The following is an 18,651-nucleotide window of genomic DNA, read 5'->3' as shown; positions in this document are numbered from 1 at the left end:
CAGCCCCATGCTGATACATAACACTCGAGTCCCCAATTCTTCCAGTTTTTCAAGGCAGTAAGATGGAAAATATATATATATATTTTGTAATGAGTTAATATCATAGTAAGACAGTTTGTGTCTAGCAATACAAATAGTGGGAAAACATGTGGATGAAGTAAAGGACCATTGGGATTTCTTCTACTTTGCAAGTTTTATCTCATTTCTATCACTTTATTTCAAAGTAAAACCAAAAGTGAGCACACCTTAAATCTCCATAATAATCCATAACTGCACAAATGATGAATACTGCAAGTTAAGACAGGAAGTGGTTTCTTTTAACCTGTATCATTGTTTTTATTCGGCTATGTTGAAGCACTCAGCAACACACGTTTACAGTGCAAGGTTAGTATTACTAATTTGAAAAATGTAAGAAAAAGAATCTGATAATAAAAACAAGATTTAAGAAACAGAGCTTCCAATTAATTTATTATAAATTCTTCCTTACCCAAATTGAACAGGATATTCCTTCATAAAATACAAATACTTGTGTTGGCTCAAGTCATCTTACGTCAACGTGGACATGTTGTCAGATGTTTTTCAGTATTTATATATAAGGAAACCGATGGACTGTCCACTCCAAGTAGGGAATGAGTCCTTACCCCAAGTGAAGGAGTTCAAGTATCTTGGGGTCTTGTTCTCGAGTGAGGGAACAATGGAGCGTGAGATGGGTCGGAGAATCGGAGCAGCGGGAGCGGTACTGCAGTCGCTTTACCCCACCGTGTGACGAAAAGGGAGCTGAGCCAGAAGGCAAAGCTCTCTGTCTACCAGACCATTTTCCTTCCTACCCTCACCTATGGTCCTGAAGGATGGGTCATGACCGAAAGAACGAGATCACAGGTACAAGCGGCTGAGATGGGTTTTCTCCGCAGGGTGGCTGGTGTCTCCCTTAGGGATAAGGTGAGAAGTTCGGTCATCCGGGAAGGACTCAGAGTTGAACCGCTCCTCCTTCGCGTCGAAAGGAGCCAGTTGAGGTGGTTCGGGCACCTAGTTAGGATGCCACCTGGTTAGGATGCCACCTGGTTAGGATGCCACCTGGGCGCCTCCCTAGGGAGGTGTTCCAGGCACGACCAGCTGGGAGGAGACCAAGGGGTAGACCTAGAACCAGGTGGAGGGATTATATCTCTTCGCTGGCCTGGGAGCGCCTTGGGATCCCCCAGTCAGAGCTGGTTGATGGGAAAGGAACGTTTGGGGCTCTCTGCTGGAACTGCTACCTCCGAGACCCGACCACGGATAAGCGGGAAAAGATGTATGGATGGATATATATAAGGAAAACCCTTAATACTACTTAAAGGTGCCCTATAATGCTCATTTTCAGGTTGATATTTGTATTTAGTTCCTTTACGTTGACATGTTTCCATGCTTTACACCAGCCTATAGAACACCTTACAGGAAAGAGGCTCTTTAATCATCCATATGTTTCCGAGTCCGTCCTGTGACCTTGCCAAGTGGACGATTGCTCCTCAGAGGATTTGTTTACTCTCACCCACTGCTAACCTCCCTGCTTATTAAAACACAGCGCACAGATAAAGCATGCATTTAAATGGCTGGGATGTATTCCTGCAGACAAACGAGCTCAGGAGAAAATGACATCCTTTCTTGTCCCCGAAACAATTTATTTTTGTGGCAAATTCATTTATTCCTGGCCCAGATTTTATCATGTTTCATGTTTTTTCTTTTTACGTCTCAGCGAGAACAGACATCCTGAATAATGGGTTTGCCGTAATCACATCTTTGTCTTTTTCTGTCCTTCCCTCCCTCGAATCACAGTCATCACTTTAAAGGCTTTTATTGAGGCGATGACGAAGAGAAGGGGAGAAAGAGGAGAAAGGAAGTGGAGGATAGGGACGGAGAAAAGCGAGGATAAAAATGAGTGATAGGAAAGATGAGGTGAAGCAATCAAGGGGGGAATGATGCAGAACACAGATCCAGATTCAAGCATTCAAGGCTTCTATTGTCATTTGTACATTCAGTGTAGATATGTCAATGAAAGTGTGAAGTCACAGGCTCCTCCAGCAGTGCAACATGAATATATATAGGACACAGAACAAATAAAACAGATAAATCATTTCCTATTGGCAGCACGGTGAGAGACTTTAGTTTAGTGTATTTGTTTGTCGTGGACTGTTCCCGTTGATCACAAGAAACAGTAAATGGAGATTTAGCCAACATTGATCATTTCCAGCTGTTGTCCCCGGCAAGATGATAATTTGCACGATGTGAGGGTCTAGGGACAGAGGGTCTAAGGACAGAGGGTTTAAGGACAGAGGGTCTAAGGACAGAGGGTCTAAGGACAGAGGGTTTAAGGACAGAGGGTCTAAGGACAGAGGGTTTAAGGACAGAGGTACTAAGGACAGAGGGTTTAAGGACAGAGGGTCTGAGGACAGAGGGTCTAAGGACAGAGGGTCTAAGGACAGAGGGTTTAAGGACAGAGGTTCTAAGGACAGAGGGTCTAAGGACAGAGGGTTTAAGGACAGAGGGTCTAAGGACAGAGGGTTTAAGGACAGAGGGTCAAAGGACAGAGGGTTTAAGGACAGAGGGTCTAAGGACAGAGGGTCTAAGGACAGAGGGTCAAAGGACAGAGGGTCTAAGGACAGAGGGTCTAAGGACAGATGGTTTAAGGACAGATGGTTTAAGGACAGAGTGTCAAAGGACAGATGGTCTAAGGACAGAGGGTCTAAGGACAGAGGGTTTAAGGACAGAGGGTCTAAGGACAGATGGTTTAAGGACAGATGGTTTAAGGACAGAGTGTCAAAGGACAGATGGTCTAAGGACAGAGGGTCTAAGGACAGAGGGTTTAAGGACAGAGGGTCTAAGGACAGATGGTTTAAGGACAGAGGGTCTAAGGACAGAGGGTTTAAGGACAGAGGTTCTAAGGACAGAGGGTTTAAGGACAGAGGGTCTAAGGACAGAGGGTCTAAGGACAGAGGGTCTAAGGACAGAGGGTTTAAGGACAGAGGGTCTAAGGACAGAGGGTCTAGGGACAGAGGGTCAAAGGACAGAGGGTTTAAGGACAGAGGGTCTAAGGGCAGAGGGTCTAAGGACAGAGGGTTTAAGGACAGAGGGTCTAAGGACAGAGGGTCTAAGGACAGAGGGTCTAAGGACAGAGGGTTTAAGGACAGAGGGTCTAAGGACAGAGGGTCTAAGGACAGAGGGTCTAAGGACAGAGGGTCTAAGGACAGAGAGTCTAAGGACAGAGGGTCTAAGGGCAGAGGGTCTAAGGACAGAGGGTCTAAGGACAGAGGGTCTAAGGGCAGAGGGTCTAAGGACAGAGGGTTTAAGGACAGAGGGTCTAAGGACAGAGGGTCTAAGGACAGAGAGTCTAAGGACAGAGGGTTTAAGGACAGAGGGTCAAAGGACAGAGGGTCTAAGGACAGAGGGTTTAAGGACAGAGGGTTTAAGGACAGAGAGTCAAAGGACAGAGGGTTTAAGGACAGAGGGTCAAAGGACAGAGGGTCAAAGGACAGAGGGTCTAAGGACAGAGGGTTTAAGGACAGAGGGTCAAAGGACAGAGGGTTTATGGACAGAGGGTGTTGTCATACTGATATTCTGTACAAACTGTGAAGTCCACTGAGACAAATGTAACATTTGTGATATTGGACTGTATAAATAAACATTGATTGATATCAGACACCTTTTTAAAATCACAATACATCAACAGCATTAGTTATAAAGAGAGGATGAAAGACGAGTAGATTACATTACATGTTAGACGCTTTCATCCAGAGTGACTTCCATACTCAATACTGTGGTCAATCCCCACAGGAGCACTTTGGGGTGAAGTGTCTCAGGGACACAACGACATGCTGACTGCAGTGGGGTTTGAACCTGCTGTCCTCTGATTCAAAGATCAGCGCACTAATTCACACGCCTCCTAGACACAGGCGAAAGGATTAAAGAGAACAATAAAATGCGTGTGTGAGAGAATCAGAATACCTTTATTTACAGATCAAATATAACAAGTAAATACAAATACATAGAATGGAAATAGTGCAAGGTTAAAAGCACACGACGAAAAGGCAGAGTTGGAGAGGAGTCAAAGACACGGCAGCCATTTCTCAAGATCCAGGATTACGGGAAGTATCGCAGTTTAAAATCAACCGAGGGCTTTACCACCGATCCCTGACGACGGAGAGGAACATGTGTTCATTAATGTCACTTGTTCCTCAGAGGGACACCCTGGGACACACTGAGCTCACCCCCTTTAGGTGATGCTGATTACAAGTGAGTGCTGCCATTCAAGTTCCCACAAAAGATGTCATTGCTGCTGCCGATAATCAGACCGCTGGGAAATCAGGAGGAGATGTGAATGGAGATAATGGAGCGGGTAGATTCCTGCTTCACTTGATGTGTCACAGACTACAGGAACCATGTGGAGGATTCAAAGAGATCTCTGAGGGCTCAAATGTGCAGATGTACCTTTTCATTTCCTCAGTTGACCTATAAGTGTAGAGAGCACGAGGAAGAAAATGTGTCTTCTTCTGCTGTTCCCTTTACTGTTTACTTCCTATCCATCTTTTCCTACTGTTCCCTTCAGTGTTTACTTCCTGTCTTCTGCTGTTCCCTTTAGTGTTTACTTCCTGTCTGTCTTCTTCTGCTGTCCCCTTTAGTGTTTACTTCCTGTCTGTCTTCTTCTGTTGTTTCCTTTAGTGTTTACTTCCTGTCTGTCTTCTTCTGTTGTTCCTATTAGTGTTTACTTCCTGTCTGTCTTCTTCTGTTTTTCCCTTAAGTGTTTACTTCCTGTCTTTCTTCTTCTGCTGTTCCATTTAGTGTTGACTTCCTGTCTGTCTTCTTCTGCTGTTCCCTGTAATGTTTACTTCTTTCTGCGGATTGATATGACTTCACCTGGTCCCTATATCCTCCAAAGCCAAAAAGCAGACCTGTCCAAATTGACCAATCAGAATGGAGAATTCAACTAAACCCTGTAATACATATCCATGTTGTGTTTACAATGGACCACTTGGATAGGAAACCTGATATTACAATAGAGGAATTGGTTGCTTGAACAAATAACTGTGCAAGATTAACCCCTGAAAGCTTCGATACAGAATCTTTCCCTAGATTCTGCTCAATATAAAAAGCCTCGAGGACTACAAGGGGGTGCATTTTAATATTAGAAACTTCCCAAATCACTTCCTTTATTCCCATCTCAATCTGTCCTACCAGTGCTCTGTCTTTCTTCCATCCAAGAATGAGTAATCTAGTTTGTCTCGCTGCGCTAACCACACTCTATTTTAGGGCGGAAATACATAATTAAAGCAGACCTGACCTGAAGGCAGAAAGTTATGAGTTGTGTGTGTGTGTGTGTGTGTGTGTGTGTGTGTGTGTGTGTGTGTGTGTGTGTGTGTGTGTGTGTGTGTGTGTGTGTGTGTGTGTGTGTGTGTGTGTGTGTGTGTGTGTGTGTGTGTGTGTGTGTGTGTGTGTGTGTGTGTGTGTGTGTGTGTGTGTGTGTGTGTGTGTGTGTGTGTGTGTGTGTGTGTGTGTGTGTGTGTTTACTTTTAATATACTAACAAGTGAAAGTAAGACGCAGAGATATTGAATTTTGAGAGCAGGCTTTTAATCTGTCTTGTTTTCTGGGTGTCGGTTTACTAGGCCACGATGTTCATGTTCATTAGGAGGAAAGTAATTCAGCTTTTTAGGTTTCATTTCCCCTGATTAATGAATTGTTTAGCAGGCATCCAACTGTTACATAACCTACAGACACACACACACACACACACACACACACACACACACACACACACACACACACACACAAACACTTACATAGCATGCTGAGCGCTCAGATTGGAGGCAGGTGAGAGATAATGAGACACCTATTCATCTTCTGTGTGTGTGTGTGTGTGTGTGTGTGTGTGTGTGTGTGTGTGTGTGTGTGTGTGTGTGTGTGTGTGTGTGTGTGTGTGTGTGTGTGTGTGTGTGTGTGTGTGTGTGTGTGTGTGTGTGTGTGTGTGTGTGTGTGTGTGTGTGTGTGTGTGTGTGTGTGTGTGTGTGTGTGTGTGTGTGTGTGTGTGTGTGTACACCTGCACACCTCACACACACAGTTTCCCCCCCTGTTCTCACACATGCATGCTTCCTTTAAAGTGTTTGAGAACTTGCTTACAAGGTGCCTCAAGGACAGACTGCCTAAGCTACTGCTGCTGTTTCTCAACACTCCTGCGCTTGTTGATTAGATAACGGTGTCTCCTCGAGCAATTGTGGATTGATCCGTATCTTCGGGTTCACACACACTGCCAAGTACTTTACAAATACCTTCTCTCACTCTCTTTTTATCGCGTAGTCTCTCTTGTTTCCACTTCTCCGCCCCTACCTTGCTCTGTGGGAGCTCCTTATTTCTGTTTTAAAGAGCTCCTATTATGCTTTTTTGGGTTGTTCCCTTTCCTATAGTGTGTTTATAAGTATTTGTGAAAAGAGGTGCTGCAACACAGAAAAATGAGAAAAATAAAGAGCTTTTTGAACATTAAAGCATGGAGACATGTCACAGTAGAGACACTACACACTGATATACACCTGAACATCAGCAGGAGAGGACTCTTTAAAGTAGAGACACTACATACTGATATACACCTGAACATCAGCAGGAGAGGACTCTTTAAAGTAGAGACACTACATACTGATATACACCTGAACATCAGCAGGAGAGGACTCTTTAAAGTAGAGACACTACATACTGATATACACCTGAACATCAGCAGGAGAGGACTCTTTAAAGTAGAGACACTACATACTGATACACACCTGAACATCAGCAGGAGAGGACTCTTTAAAGTAGAGACACTACATACTGATATACACCTGAACATCAGCAGGAGAGGACTCTTTAAAGTAGAGACACTACATTCTGATATACACCTGAACATCAGCAGGAGAGGACTCTTTAAAGTAGAGACACTACATTCTGATATACACCTGAACATCAGCAGGAGAGGACTCTTTAAAGTAGAGACACTACATACTGATATACACCTGAACATCAGCAGGAGAGGACTCTTTAAAGTAGAGACACTACATACTGATATACAGCTGAACATCAGCAGGAGAGGACTCTTTAAAGTAGAGACACTAGATACTGATACACACCTGAACATCAGCAGGAGAGGACTCTTTAAAGTAGAGACACTAGATACTGATACACACCTGAACATCAGCAGGAGAGGACTCTTTAAGTTGTATTCTTGTCATTTGTGCCACGTTTGTCCTAGTTTTATTGTTCATAAAGCTAATAGTATAAATCATAACCCCAATCTCAGTTTTACCTGCTGAGAGAACTCATTCCTGCACATAACCACACGTTTAACCCTATTATTGAGTTTAAAATGGCAAAAACAGTAGATGCACAAATTACAACGTGCAAATAAGCAGATGATATCCTCTAACATTATTTTCTTGTCTCTCTTTCTGCAGGATTTCCACGGAGCATTCGCCAAAGCTTCAGATCCGGAGTCACAGCTACCTGCGGGCGGTGAGTGAGGTTTCCATCAATAGGAGTCTGGACAGCTTGGACCCGGCAGGGCTGCTGGCCTCGCCTAAATTTCGCTCGAGAAACGAGAGCTACATGAGAGCCATGAGCACCATAAGCCAGGTTAGTGGCACCCAGAGGCCCCTGTACCTCCATGGTTATGTCCAGTGAGGTTGTGCAGGGGGGGTGAATCCAATCCTTAGCTGTCTTAAGGCCTGAAATAATAAGTATGAACAAAACCAAAATCTCCTAATTAGTGTATACGTGCTGTTTTCTGGAGCGCAGATGATTACAGCCGTATTCAGATTGGCTAATTAAACAGGATTTACCCCAACATGCTCCTTCTGCTGCGGCACACTCTGTGATGCCTCTCTCTGTGTTGCATCTGCTATGCAAGAGACGGGAAAACAAGAATTAACATGAAAGCCAAATATGAAATCTGTGAATAAGTGGAATCTGGATTGGTTACTACTGTCGCCTCAAACACGTTCTCATGAGGAGAAACGTGCTGCAGCTTCAGAAACGATGCAAATATAAGAATACAATGGTGACAAATCACATGCACCTGTCAGTCACCGTAGCTTCCAAATGATTAGCCTTTTTTTGACAAGGCAAGTTTATTTATATATCTGCTTTCAACACAAGGCAATTCAAAGTGCATTACAAAAATGAAAGACATTAAAGTCATTAAAAGTAAAGATACAAGAATAAAAGTTACAGTGCCGTGTGAGATATGAATAGTTCAATGAAAAGCAGCCTGGATTTAAAAGTAATGAGAGTCGCAGTGGAGGTCTCTTCTGCTAAATAACACGTTAGTCATTTTGGATTTTGAGCCAGGCTTTATACCATAAGTTATCTGGAGTGACAGACGAGCTTAGCTTACCTTTTCGCCCGGGGTAACGAGGATATGAACTCCCCTCCAAAGCCCCGGGGAAACACTCTGCCTCATCTGCTGAATAAAGGACCCGAGGGACGGCCCTTCAACTCCTGGCATGGAGCAGAACCACTGAACAAGAAAGAGGTTCTCTCTCTCTCTCTCTCTCTCTCACACTCTCATATCTGACGTGTGAACGTAACACACAAAACAGACTGTTAACATCGAGGTCCACAAACCTTACTGACTCCAAGCTCTGCAGTAAATACTCACACTGTTCCCCTCTCCACTTCCACTCACCCAAACCAATCACTTAACTCCCCGAAGCAACATCCCATTCCTTCGGTTGCTCTGTGTTTTTGGACAAGCTGAACAAGGGCAACTTGAAGGAATCGAATTTCCTCACGACACAATCTGTATTTGTACGTGAGACGTGGTGCAGGTCGCATACCAACTCCCACTAGTCGTACCTTTGACACTTCCTAATTCTCACCTCTAATAACAGCACTAGTATTTCACTTTTCATGCTAAAACGTGATTCCTCCCCCTCTGCACTCCCTGGACGCTCTTATTTCCAGTATCTTTTCTACACGTCATAAAGCTTCACGAGGCAGTTTGAAGGAAAAATGATGACCCAAAGAAGACTGAATATTAGTTTCTGTTTGTCAGATTGGATTCAGAAGAACTTCTCTGGGTAAATAGTTTTTTGAGGATTTGTTCAAAACATCACGCACTAATCATGCATTTGTTATTTCTCCGTGAGCAGAGAGGTATCAACATCCCAACAGCTTATTATAATACGGTGAATCAGTCTCAAATTATTCTGGAACACCGTCTTCTTGTGGATCACCCAATTACATTTTAAGTGTTTGTTCTTAAAACTCCTGCCTACTGAAGCTTTAATCAGTGCTTCTGTGTTGAACTGTCCCTTTTTAGTTGTTTTGCACAATGCTGGGGTGCATGTTATTCATATTCCCATGCACGGACTGTGTGTCTTTGCGTGTCCTCGTCCCCAGGTGAGCGAGGTGGAGGTGAACGGGCAGATCGAGGCGGTGTGTGAGGCGGTGTTCAGTGAGATGGAGTCGCAGGCGGTGGAGGCTCTGGACCTGCCGATGTCCGGCTGCTTTCGCATGAGGAGCCACAGCTACGTACGTGCCATAGAGAAAGGCTGCTCGCAGGAGGAAGAGGAGGGAGGAGGAAGAAAAGGAGGCGTCGCCAACTCCCCCCCGCGCACCACCACCACCGTCAGGACCATCCAGAGCAGCACAGGTCTGTGGGACTCATGTACTGATGAACATGTGTGAGCATGCATAATCCATGGTGCATTATGAATTAATATGTGTTCATAGAAAGCATGTATAATACATGTTAGCTATGCAGTATGTAGTGTACTGGTAACTATAGTGGCTGACAACGGCCTAAAGCCTTTCTATAAGACAGAAACAGCTTCTGCTTCAGAATCTAAAAACACTAATGTTCCTGTACACATGAAGAAACATCTTCAGGAACACATGCAGCATTTAGAGGACATTCAGCAACTTGAGGAGACATGCGCAGCGTTTAATAAAAGCTGCAGAAACCAAACGCTGCAAGAAGCTCAAACACAACGGAGACCAGGGGACACTAAAGAGTGACGCACACAGCTGGAGAGACCAGGGGGAGACTAGGGGACACTAAAGAGTGACGCACACAGCTGGGAGACCAGGGGACACTAAAGAGTGATGCACACAGCTGGGAGACCAGGGGACACTAAAGAGTGACGCACACAGCTGGGAGACCAGGGGACACTAAAGAGAGACGCACACAGCTGGGAGACCAGGGGACACTAAAGAGTGACGCACACAGCTGAGAGACATGGGGACACTAAAAAGTGACGCACACAGCTGGAGACCACGGGACACTAAAGAGTGACGCACACAGCTGGAGACCAGGGGACACTAAAGAGTGACGCACACAGCTGGGAGACCAGGGGACACTAAAGAGTAACGCACACAGCTGGGAGACCAGGGGACACTAAAGAGTGATGCACACAGCTGGGAGACCAGGGGACACTAAAAAGTGAAGCACACAGCTGGGAGACCAGGGGACACTAAAGAGTGACGCACACAGCTGGGAGACCAGGGGACACTAAAGAGTGACGCACACAGCTGGGAGACCAGGAGACACTAAAGAGTGATGCACACAGCTGGTAGACCAGGGGACACTAAAGAGTGACGCAAAAGTGTGTTTTGAGCTTCTTGCTGCGTTTTGTATTTGCATCGTTTCTCCTAATGGGAATGTTCCGGTCTGTTTGAACCTGCTGGTCACCGTAGTTACCAGCAACAAAACAGATGAATTATTTCTGCAGTCAGCGGAAAGAGATTTATCCCTGAATGAAGATTGAACCAGCAATCAAATCATTTCTATTTGATCATTCTTCTACATTAACAAAGGGCAGAGTTGTTGTTGGTAGACGGGAGAATAGTTTGCAGACTGTAAAGCCCTCTGCATTGTTATCCATCTGACCCAGTTTCCCTCTCAGACACAATATGATGAATGCAGAACTGTTTTTTCCCACGTAGCAGCTTATGTGCGCTGTAAAGCTCGCTGGCTGCTGGATCTTATTTTAGCCTCTTGTGAGCCTCATGGTCTGCAGCGCTTGGCTTTCCAGCATGCAGTATTGATGCTGAGTGGAGCTGGCACTGTGCTTCTATGTTTCCTCTGTACACGTCATCCCCTCACATCGTGAACGTTGAGTCACTGTCGCTGGCTTTCTCCTACTTTCCTCTTTAATTATGACAATTAAAACACAGCTTTCCCTTAAACCTCGTAGACGGGGTTGCAATCAGCTCGTCAAACACATTAACTGCAAATTGGAAGATCAACCAGTTCAAGCGTCTTAAAATTGATTCCGAGCAAACATTTATTTAATGCCGTTTAAGCTTCGCTGCTACTGACTATAATGTATTCCCCTAGTGAAAGAGATTTGAGGATGCGTCCCACTATTGTAATCATTTCTATCGACGATTCAGAGTAACAGCGCAATTAAGGGCAGTAGAGGATTCAGTTAATTGTTGCGTTGTGTGCTGCTGCTGGTTATTGATCGATAAAAGCAGACTGATACCATCAGGAGGGGGACGTTTGGAGCCGGTTCCCCCGAGGAAGGCAGAGATAATGAAGCCCATCTATCAGCTGAGGTGGTGCAGGAACTAAACTCTGTTTTCCAGAGCAGCTGCAAACACCACTGCTGCTGCACCTGACAAATCTGGCCCGCGACCTAATTTTATGTGGCCGGCAAGAGCTTACAAAGAATATAATATACAATACAATTGGTGTAATTGTTGAATATTTACTTTCAGTTATTTGCCCTAGACTTCTGCTTTCAGACGTAATTATTTAGGAAGATATTACCAGAACCAATGCAGGGCCAACAATGTAATATAATACATTATTTAATATATACTATATATTTACTAGGGCTGTCAAACGATTAACATTTTTAATCAGATTAATCACAGCTTAAAAATTAATTAATCACCATTCAAACTATGTCCAAAATATGCCATTTCTTTATGTATATTGTTGTGGGAACGGAAAGATAAATGAAAGAAGGCGGATATATCCATTTAACATACCCACACAGCTGGAGACCAGGGGACACTAAAGAGTGACGCACACAGTTGGGAGACCAGGGGACACTAAAGAGTGACGCACACAGCTGAGAGACCAGGGGACACTAAAAAGTGACGCACACAGCTGGGAGACCAGGGGACACTAAAGAGTGACGCACACAGCTGGGAGACCAGGGGACACTAAAGAGTGATGCACACAGCTGGGAGACCAGGGGACACTAAAGAGTGACGCACACAGCTGGGAGACCAGGGGACACTAAAGAGTGACACACACAGCTGGGAGACCAGGGGACACTAAAGAGTGACGCACACAGCTGGGAGACCAGGGGACACTAAAGAGTGTTGCACACAGCTGGGAGACCAGGGGACACTAAAGAGTAACGCACACAGCTGGGAGACCAGGGGACACTAAAGAGTGACGCACACAGCTGGGAGACCAGGGGACACTAAAGAGTGACGCACACAGCTGGGAGACCAGGGGACACTAAAGAGTGACGCACACAGCTGGGAGACCAGGGGACACTAAAGAGTGACACACACATCTGATGTATGTTTATTATAACATTGTTCTGTGTGTCAAAATGAAAGACAGCCCACACACCTATCAATCATCAAACCGTGGGGTCTTATTTCATTACGTGTTGATTTCTATCAACGGGGGGTACTTCAGGAAAGTCGACGGGGGGGGGCTAGTGGAGCACTTTGTGACCACAGAGTGTAAACGTTGTGACCAGCTGTTTTAGCGCAGTTCTCCAGTGAAGGGGGGAGTCTCCCTCCGCAGCCGGTTGGCGTAGTTTTGACACAATTCCGTTGTTCAAACCGACGTTAACAGCAGCCCTGTCTGCACACGGAGACCGACTCTGTCGTCCGGTGATCTAACCTTCTTCTGGAAAAGCCCGGGATGAAATTGAGTTTGCCCCCCCTGCTATACACCAACAATGAAACACATGAGCACAGCCGACAGAAATACAATCTGATCCTTTTACAACAAACACTATACGCTCTTTTTAGGTTTCTACTAACATTGTAATCATGTTAGCCTTACAGCTGTTTGCAATTTAGCAAACATCCATTTTTGGCACCCGAGTGATGAATGGAGGTACAGAGAGGAGATGTGTCGGCTGTGTGGTCTCTGATATTCCCACATTATGTCTGCGTGTGATTTGCCGTCCACTTCTGGGGACGATTGAACTCCATTCGCCGTCTAAAAAGCAGCGTGACAGGCAGAGTGATGAACGAGGGGGCGATGTGCACGGCGCTGTGTGGTGAAGGTGGGGGATTGCCTCAGATTACTGTCATAGTTGTCCTGCTGCACCATTCATCACCTCCTTAGATCTGTAGCACACAGTCGTCAGTCACTGTAATTAATTAGCTTCCTCTCCTTTTACTCCTCCTGGGGAACGGCTGTGATTGAAGAGGAGAAGATCTCACTCTGACTCTGCACGTCTTGCTTACTTGCACATGTTTACGCCATGTAGGAGTTAGCATAATTACCATTTTCTGCACTGTTTATGCAACGTGTGGGAAATGCAGGTGGTCTCGGACCCTTTAATCAACACCGCTAAGCACAATCAGGGATTAAGCTGATTGCTTTATATCGGTAATGTCAAGTGATTTGCATGTTGAGCTGTTTGAAGGTGAGAAAATGGGAATGTAGTGAGAAGGAAGAAACACACACACACACACACACACACACACACACACACACACACACACACACACACACACACACACACACGCACACTTCTCTGGGAATCTTCAGGGAGCTCGACGTGAGAAGTGAAGACGCTGTTGTGGTGAATATTGCATGATGTTTCTGAAGGACGGTGAAGTTCCAGAAAAGCAGCCTGTGAGTTGTGTTCCTTCTGGTCCCTGCGACAAACCACCACGATATCTCACTCACACACACACACACACACACACACACACACACACACACACACACACACACACACACACACACGCGGGAAGGTGAGAGACCTATCAGATTCCACTCATGCTCCCCTCCAGTTGGCCCAGTGCGGCGCTCCAGCCCATTATTATTGATGACGGAAGAAGACGCTATCCTTTGATCTGCTCTCTTTGAACGTCAAGTGGCTGCTTTCACTCAGAGCTACACACACTGCAGACACGCTGTCCTCTTTTACAGCTTGAGAAAATCCATAGCAATCGGTTGATGTGAGCGTTTTAATGCCTCCAAAGCCCTGGGTTGTGGTCGAATTGTCAGAACAAATCAGTTCCTTTGTGTTTTCCTAACCACTATTCCTAAACCTCAGGGTGAAACGGGATGGGGTTAGGGGAATATGTGTAGGAGAATTCATCAGGACTGCAGTGGCACTGGGAGACGTTTCATTTCAATCTGTTAGGAAGCTTTCTAAGCAAAATTGGCAATTCGTCCACTTCCTTCTCTTCATGCCCAACAGATCCCCCCCAGCAGTGAGGCGTGTTGGGTAAATCACCCTGTTGTTTCACTGCGAACACTAATTGACCTTCATTTAGAACATACAGATCTTAAGACTGGGAAATGTGCCATAGTTTCTCTTCGTCCAACCCTCCCTGGATCTCTGACCTGCTGCCAATTATCCAGCCTCATTTTCCCACCATCTACTTTTCAGAGGGTTGTTTCCTCCCCTCCTCTGATAGGCTACTGGACAATGTTAAGTTTTGGCCAGCTAACCAATCAGAGCAGACTGGGCTCTGGTTTCAAACAGAGGGTGAAAAGAGGTGCTGCAGCACAGACAGTATGAGAACAATAAAGAGCTTTTTGAACATTAAAGCATGGAGACATGTAGAGACACTACATACTGATATACACCTGAACATCAGCAGGAGAGGACTCTTTAAAGTAGAGACACTACATACTGATATACACCTGAACATCAGCAGGAGAGGACTCTTTAAAGTAGAGACACTACATACTGATATACACCTGAACATCAGCATGAGAGGACTCTTTAAAGTAGAGACACTACATACTGATATACAGCTGGACATCAGCAGGAGAGGACTCTTTAAAGTAGAGACACTACATACTGATATACAGCTGGACATCAGCAGGAGAGGACTCTTTAAAGTAGAGACACTACATACTGATATACGCCTGAACATCAGCAGGAGAGGACTCTTTAAAGTAGAGACACTACATACTGATATACACCTGAACATCAGCAGGAGAGGACTCTTTAAAGTAGAGACACTACATACTGATATACACCTGAATATCAACAGGAAGATAAAGGTTAATATAAATCTGGAACGGCAACCCCACAAAATGCATTGCAGTGTTTGTACTGTGTGTTCCCAGCTCTCTAAATTACAGTAGTAAAACAAAGCCTGTGCAACACTGCCCCCAGGGGCTCAGAGTGACACAGCACAACAACTCTGCAGGAAGTGTGTGTGTGTGTGTGTGTGTGTGTGTGTGTGTGTGTGTGTGTGTGTGTGTGTGTGTGTGTGTGTGTGTGTGTGTGTGTGTGTGTGTGTGTGTGTGTGTGTGTGTGTGTGTGTGTGTGTGTGTGTGTGTGTGTGTGTGTGTGTGTGTGTGTGTGTGTGTGTGTGTGTGTGTGTGTGGGGGGGTGTGTGTGTGTGGGGGTGTGTGTGTGTGTGTGTGTGTGTGTGTGTGTGTGTGTGTGTGTGTGTGTGCGCTTGACCCAATTAACCACAATCACTGCCATCACTGGCACTTCTCCAGGAGTTCTGTTCAGAGAGAGCGCGTGAGAATAAATATCGGAGAATTTCCCAGAGTGCTGAGTTTAAGACACAGGAAGATACTGAAGTCTGAGGGAATTAAGAGCCAGGATTGGTCCGGATCTCACATTATCACAAGCACATTTACAAGAGCAAGCTTCAAAATAGTTGTTCATATGTCACGGTGACATACTTCTGCCCAAAGGCCCCCCCCCCCCCATGCTGCTGCAGTCACTTAAAGCCAGGGAGTTCATCGTGAATGCCTCTATGAATAAAGTGCAATCAAGTTATTATTGCATCAATATTTAATCTATCTGCTGTTGAGTTATTTATCTGCTCTACACGATAGGAAAAAAAGAATGGATACAGATCGTAAATGGTGTTATAAAAGAGGCTGTTAGGTACAAAATGATCTCCACAGGAAGTTCATAACCCCATCAATCCAGCTGTAAAACAAAATACTAAACCACAACAAGGTGGCAGTAATCAGACTCAAAATATGAAGTACACAAATAAACAAAAGTTACATTACCTTGTCCTTGGCAATAGGGTTACTTATGACTATCAGATTATACATTTGGTTTAAATAAGTGCATGGTATGGCTGCCAATGATTGTAGTAATGCCTTGTCCCCTTTTTTAATATAAACTTTATTGATAATTGATATATGGCATTCACCACCAAACAAACAAACCCTATAATAAAAAGTAATATAATTACTCCAGTGCACCTATATGAACATAAAATAGATGTTACGTCTGCTTTTTTAAACTGAAATATGTGCTCACGTGTTTCGTTGTTGATGTTTAGGGTTACTGATTGTATATTTTTACATGCAACTATACTAGTAATCCAAGCATTTTAACCGTGCACATGCGATCTGCAGAGTGTACTGCAGCAGAGGAGACTCCTAAGGGAGAGCTTTGGAGGCATTGCAGGGGAGTTTAGTGCATGACTGTGAGCGGGACTGTCCCACCCAGTGTTAGTGTGGGAGGGGGGGACCAAGGCGCGTCCACATCCTGACATTAGATCCAATATATCGTCAGAGTGGAGAGGGAAAAGAGGCAGTAAGGTGTGTCTCCTGCTCCGGATCGCAGCTTTTAGGGTCGCCATGACGATCATGCAGACTATGTGCCGCGCGCTGCTCCGCGTGCGGGACTACTGCGTCCAAATCCGTGAGTAAAACCCGCTCATTCTCCGGTTGTTGTTGTTGTTACAGGCATGATCATAGCTGCTGCGTCAACAGCTGCAGAGACAGGAAGTTAGGGTGTGTCGCCTTCAAAATAAAAGCTATGTTAGACAAGGAATTGGGTTATATGTTTATGTGGTTATGTTAGAGGTGGACGAAGTACTCAGATCTGAAGTAATAGTGGAAGTATCAAAGTGCAGGAATACTCTGATACAAGTACACGTCATGTATTCAAAAGTGTCACTCAAGTCAAAGTGTTGGCATCAAAATATACTTTAAATACAAAAGTACTCATTATGTAAAAAGGCCTTTTTAAGCACCAGATATTTTACAATTATTTAATTACAATTATTGGTGCATTCATTACTTCAATGTTACACTATGTAAAGGTTAGGGTTTATTTGAACCACTTAATGTGTAGCTTAACCTTTACTAATATAATAGAATGTGTGTTGTATTGTCTTTTGTATATATAACCTTAATCTGGAAGGTAAAATGAATGTAATTGAGGTAAAAGTACAACATGTGCCAACAAAATGTATTGAAGTGGAAATGTGAAGTAGTATAATGTGCATACTCAAAGTACAAGTACCTCAATTTGTAATGTAAGTACAATACTTGAGTAAATGTACTTAGTTACATTACACCACTGCATCAGTCAGAAGACAACACTCTTAGGTTAAGATTGATTGAATGAATTAATAATATGCAATACAGGTGAAATGTAAAGTGCGTCACTGACTATTATTTTGAAAGGCCCAACCGGAAGTAGTTTGTTTATTGTGTTGTGCTTGACAGTGGCACTCTGCGCCCATCCCATGCTTTCTGCTTATTCATGCTCCACATGGAAATGGGCTAAGTTATTTATCATTTGAAATAACAATGGTTTCTTTTAATATTTTATTACTTCTTACCTTTAAAAATAAATTATAATATAACTTTTAGATTACCTCAATATCAAATGAGACAAATAAATATCAATAAGATGTCAGAACAATTTGACCTTACAAAAAGAAGAAAGCAAGATATTTAGGATCAGAAAATATTGTATTTATAGGAAAACATGTAATCTGTTCCTCCCCAACCCTACATTTAACCTACATACTCCCCCATACTCCCCCCTACTCTCGTTGTACCGGGGAAATGTTAATAACCTTCCAGCTCTCGGGCTATTTCGGTTTCATATCTCTGATCCAGTTCTTTCGGACCCCTTCCTGGAATGAAAGCTCATAGGGTTCATCTCAGTGGGGAGAAATCACTGGTGCCCCCTACCAGTTTGAGGCCTGTTTGTGTAGATGTAGGGCCCCTATATAACATCCTACTGTTTGACATATTAGCAGTATGTGGTCTCAAAGTGACCATCTGTGTTTCAGTGAGTCATGCTAACATGCTATTCTCGCCATTGCCTGCTCACCTCCCAGCTTTCTACTTTCTATTTTCGGACAAGTCTCCAAGACCCCGCTGAGCACACACGCCATGGACACGCACATACTGGACACACACATATCTGAAGTCATCCAAGTAGGCCAGAGTCATGAGAGATTATGTAAGTGTCGCGGAAGTGACAGAAGTTGTGAAGGAGCAGCTGTTGAGATATTAATCCTGGAAGTTTCTTAGTCACATTTTAAAGAGGGCCTGGTCTGCTTTTGGGGGTTTTCCCTTGCAGCGTGTTATCACCAGTTAATCCTCATAAGAAGTCCCTTTTTTAAATGTAGTTTCAATATAAAGATATTGGATAAAGAGGAGAAACCTTTTTGGGATTTGTATTTCATTAATGTCTTTATTTCCCATTTTT

At 44.2% G+C, this 18,651-nt stretch overlaps 1 protein-coding gene across 3 annotated transcripts in view; it reads left to right on the top strand.

Moving 5' to 3' along the window:
• Positions 1 to 18,651, top strand: part of dlgap1b (discs, large homolog-associated protein 1b) — a 56,681-nt gene that overhangs the window by 7,716 nt on the left and 30,314 nt on the right. For 2 of the 3 annotated variants that reach the window (XM_079661444.1, XM_079661446.1), the window contains exons 3-4: positions 7,444 to 7,621; positions 9,389 to 9,641. In XM_079661444.1, coding sequence (XP_079517570.1) covers positions 7,444 to 7,621; positions 9,389 to 9,641 — 431 coding nt within the window. The remainder of the gene's footprint in view (positions 1 to 7,443; positions 7,622 to 9,388; positions 9,642 to 18,651) is intronic. The other variant, XM_079661445.1, reaches the window with a different exon arrangement.

Source organism: Notothenia rossii, assembly GCF_949606895.1.
Source record: "Notothenia rossii genome assembly, chromosome: 12".
Classification (NCBI taxonomy): domain Eukaryota; kingdom Metazoa; phylum Chordata; class Actinopteri; order Perciformes; family Nototheniidae; genus Notothenia; species Notothenia rossii.
Note: the sequence above shows the minus strand (reverse complement) of the source record. Positions and strands in the feature narration are given on the sequence as shown.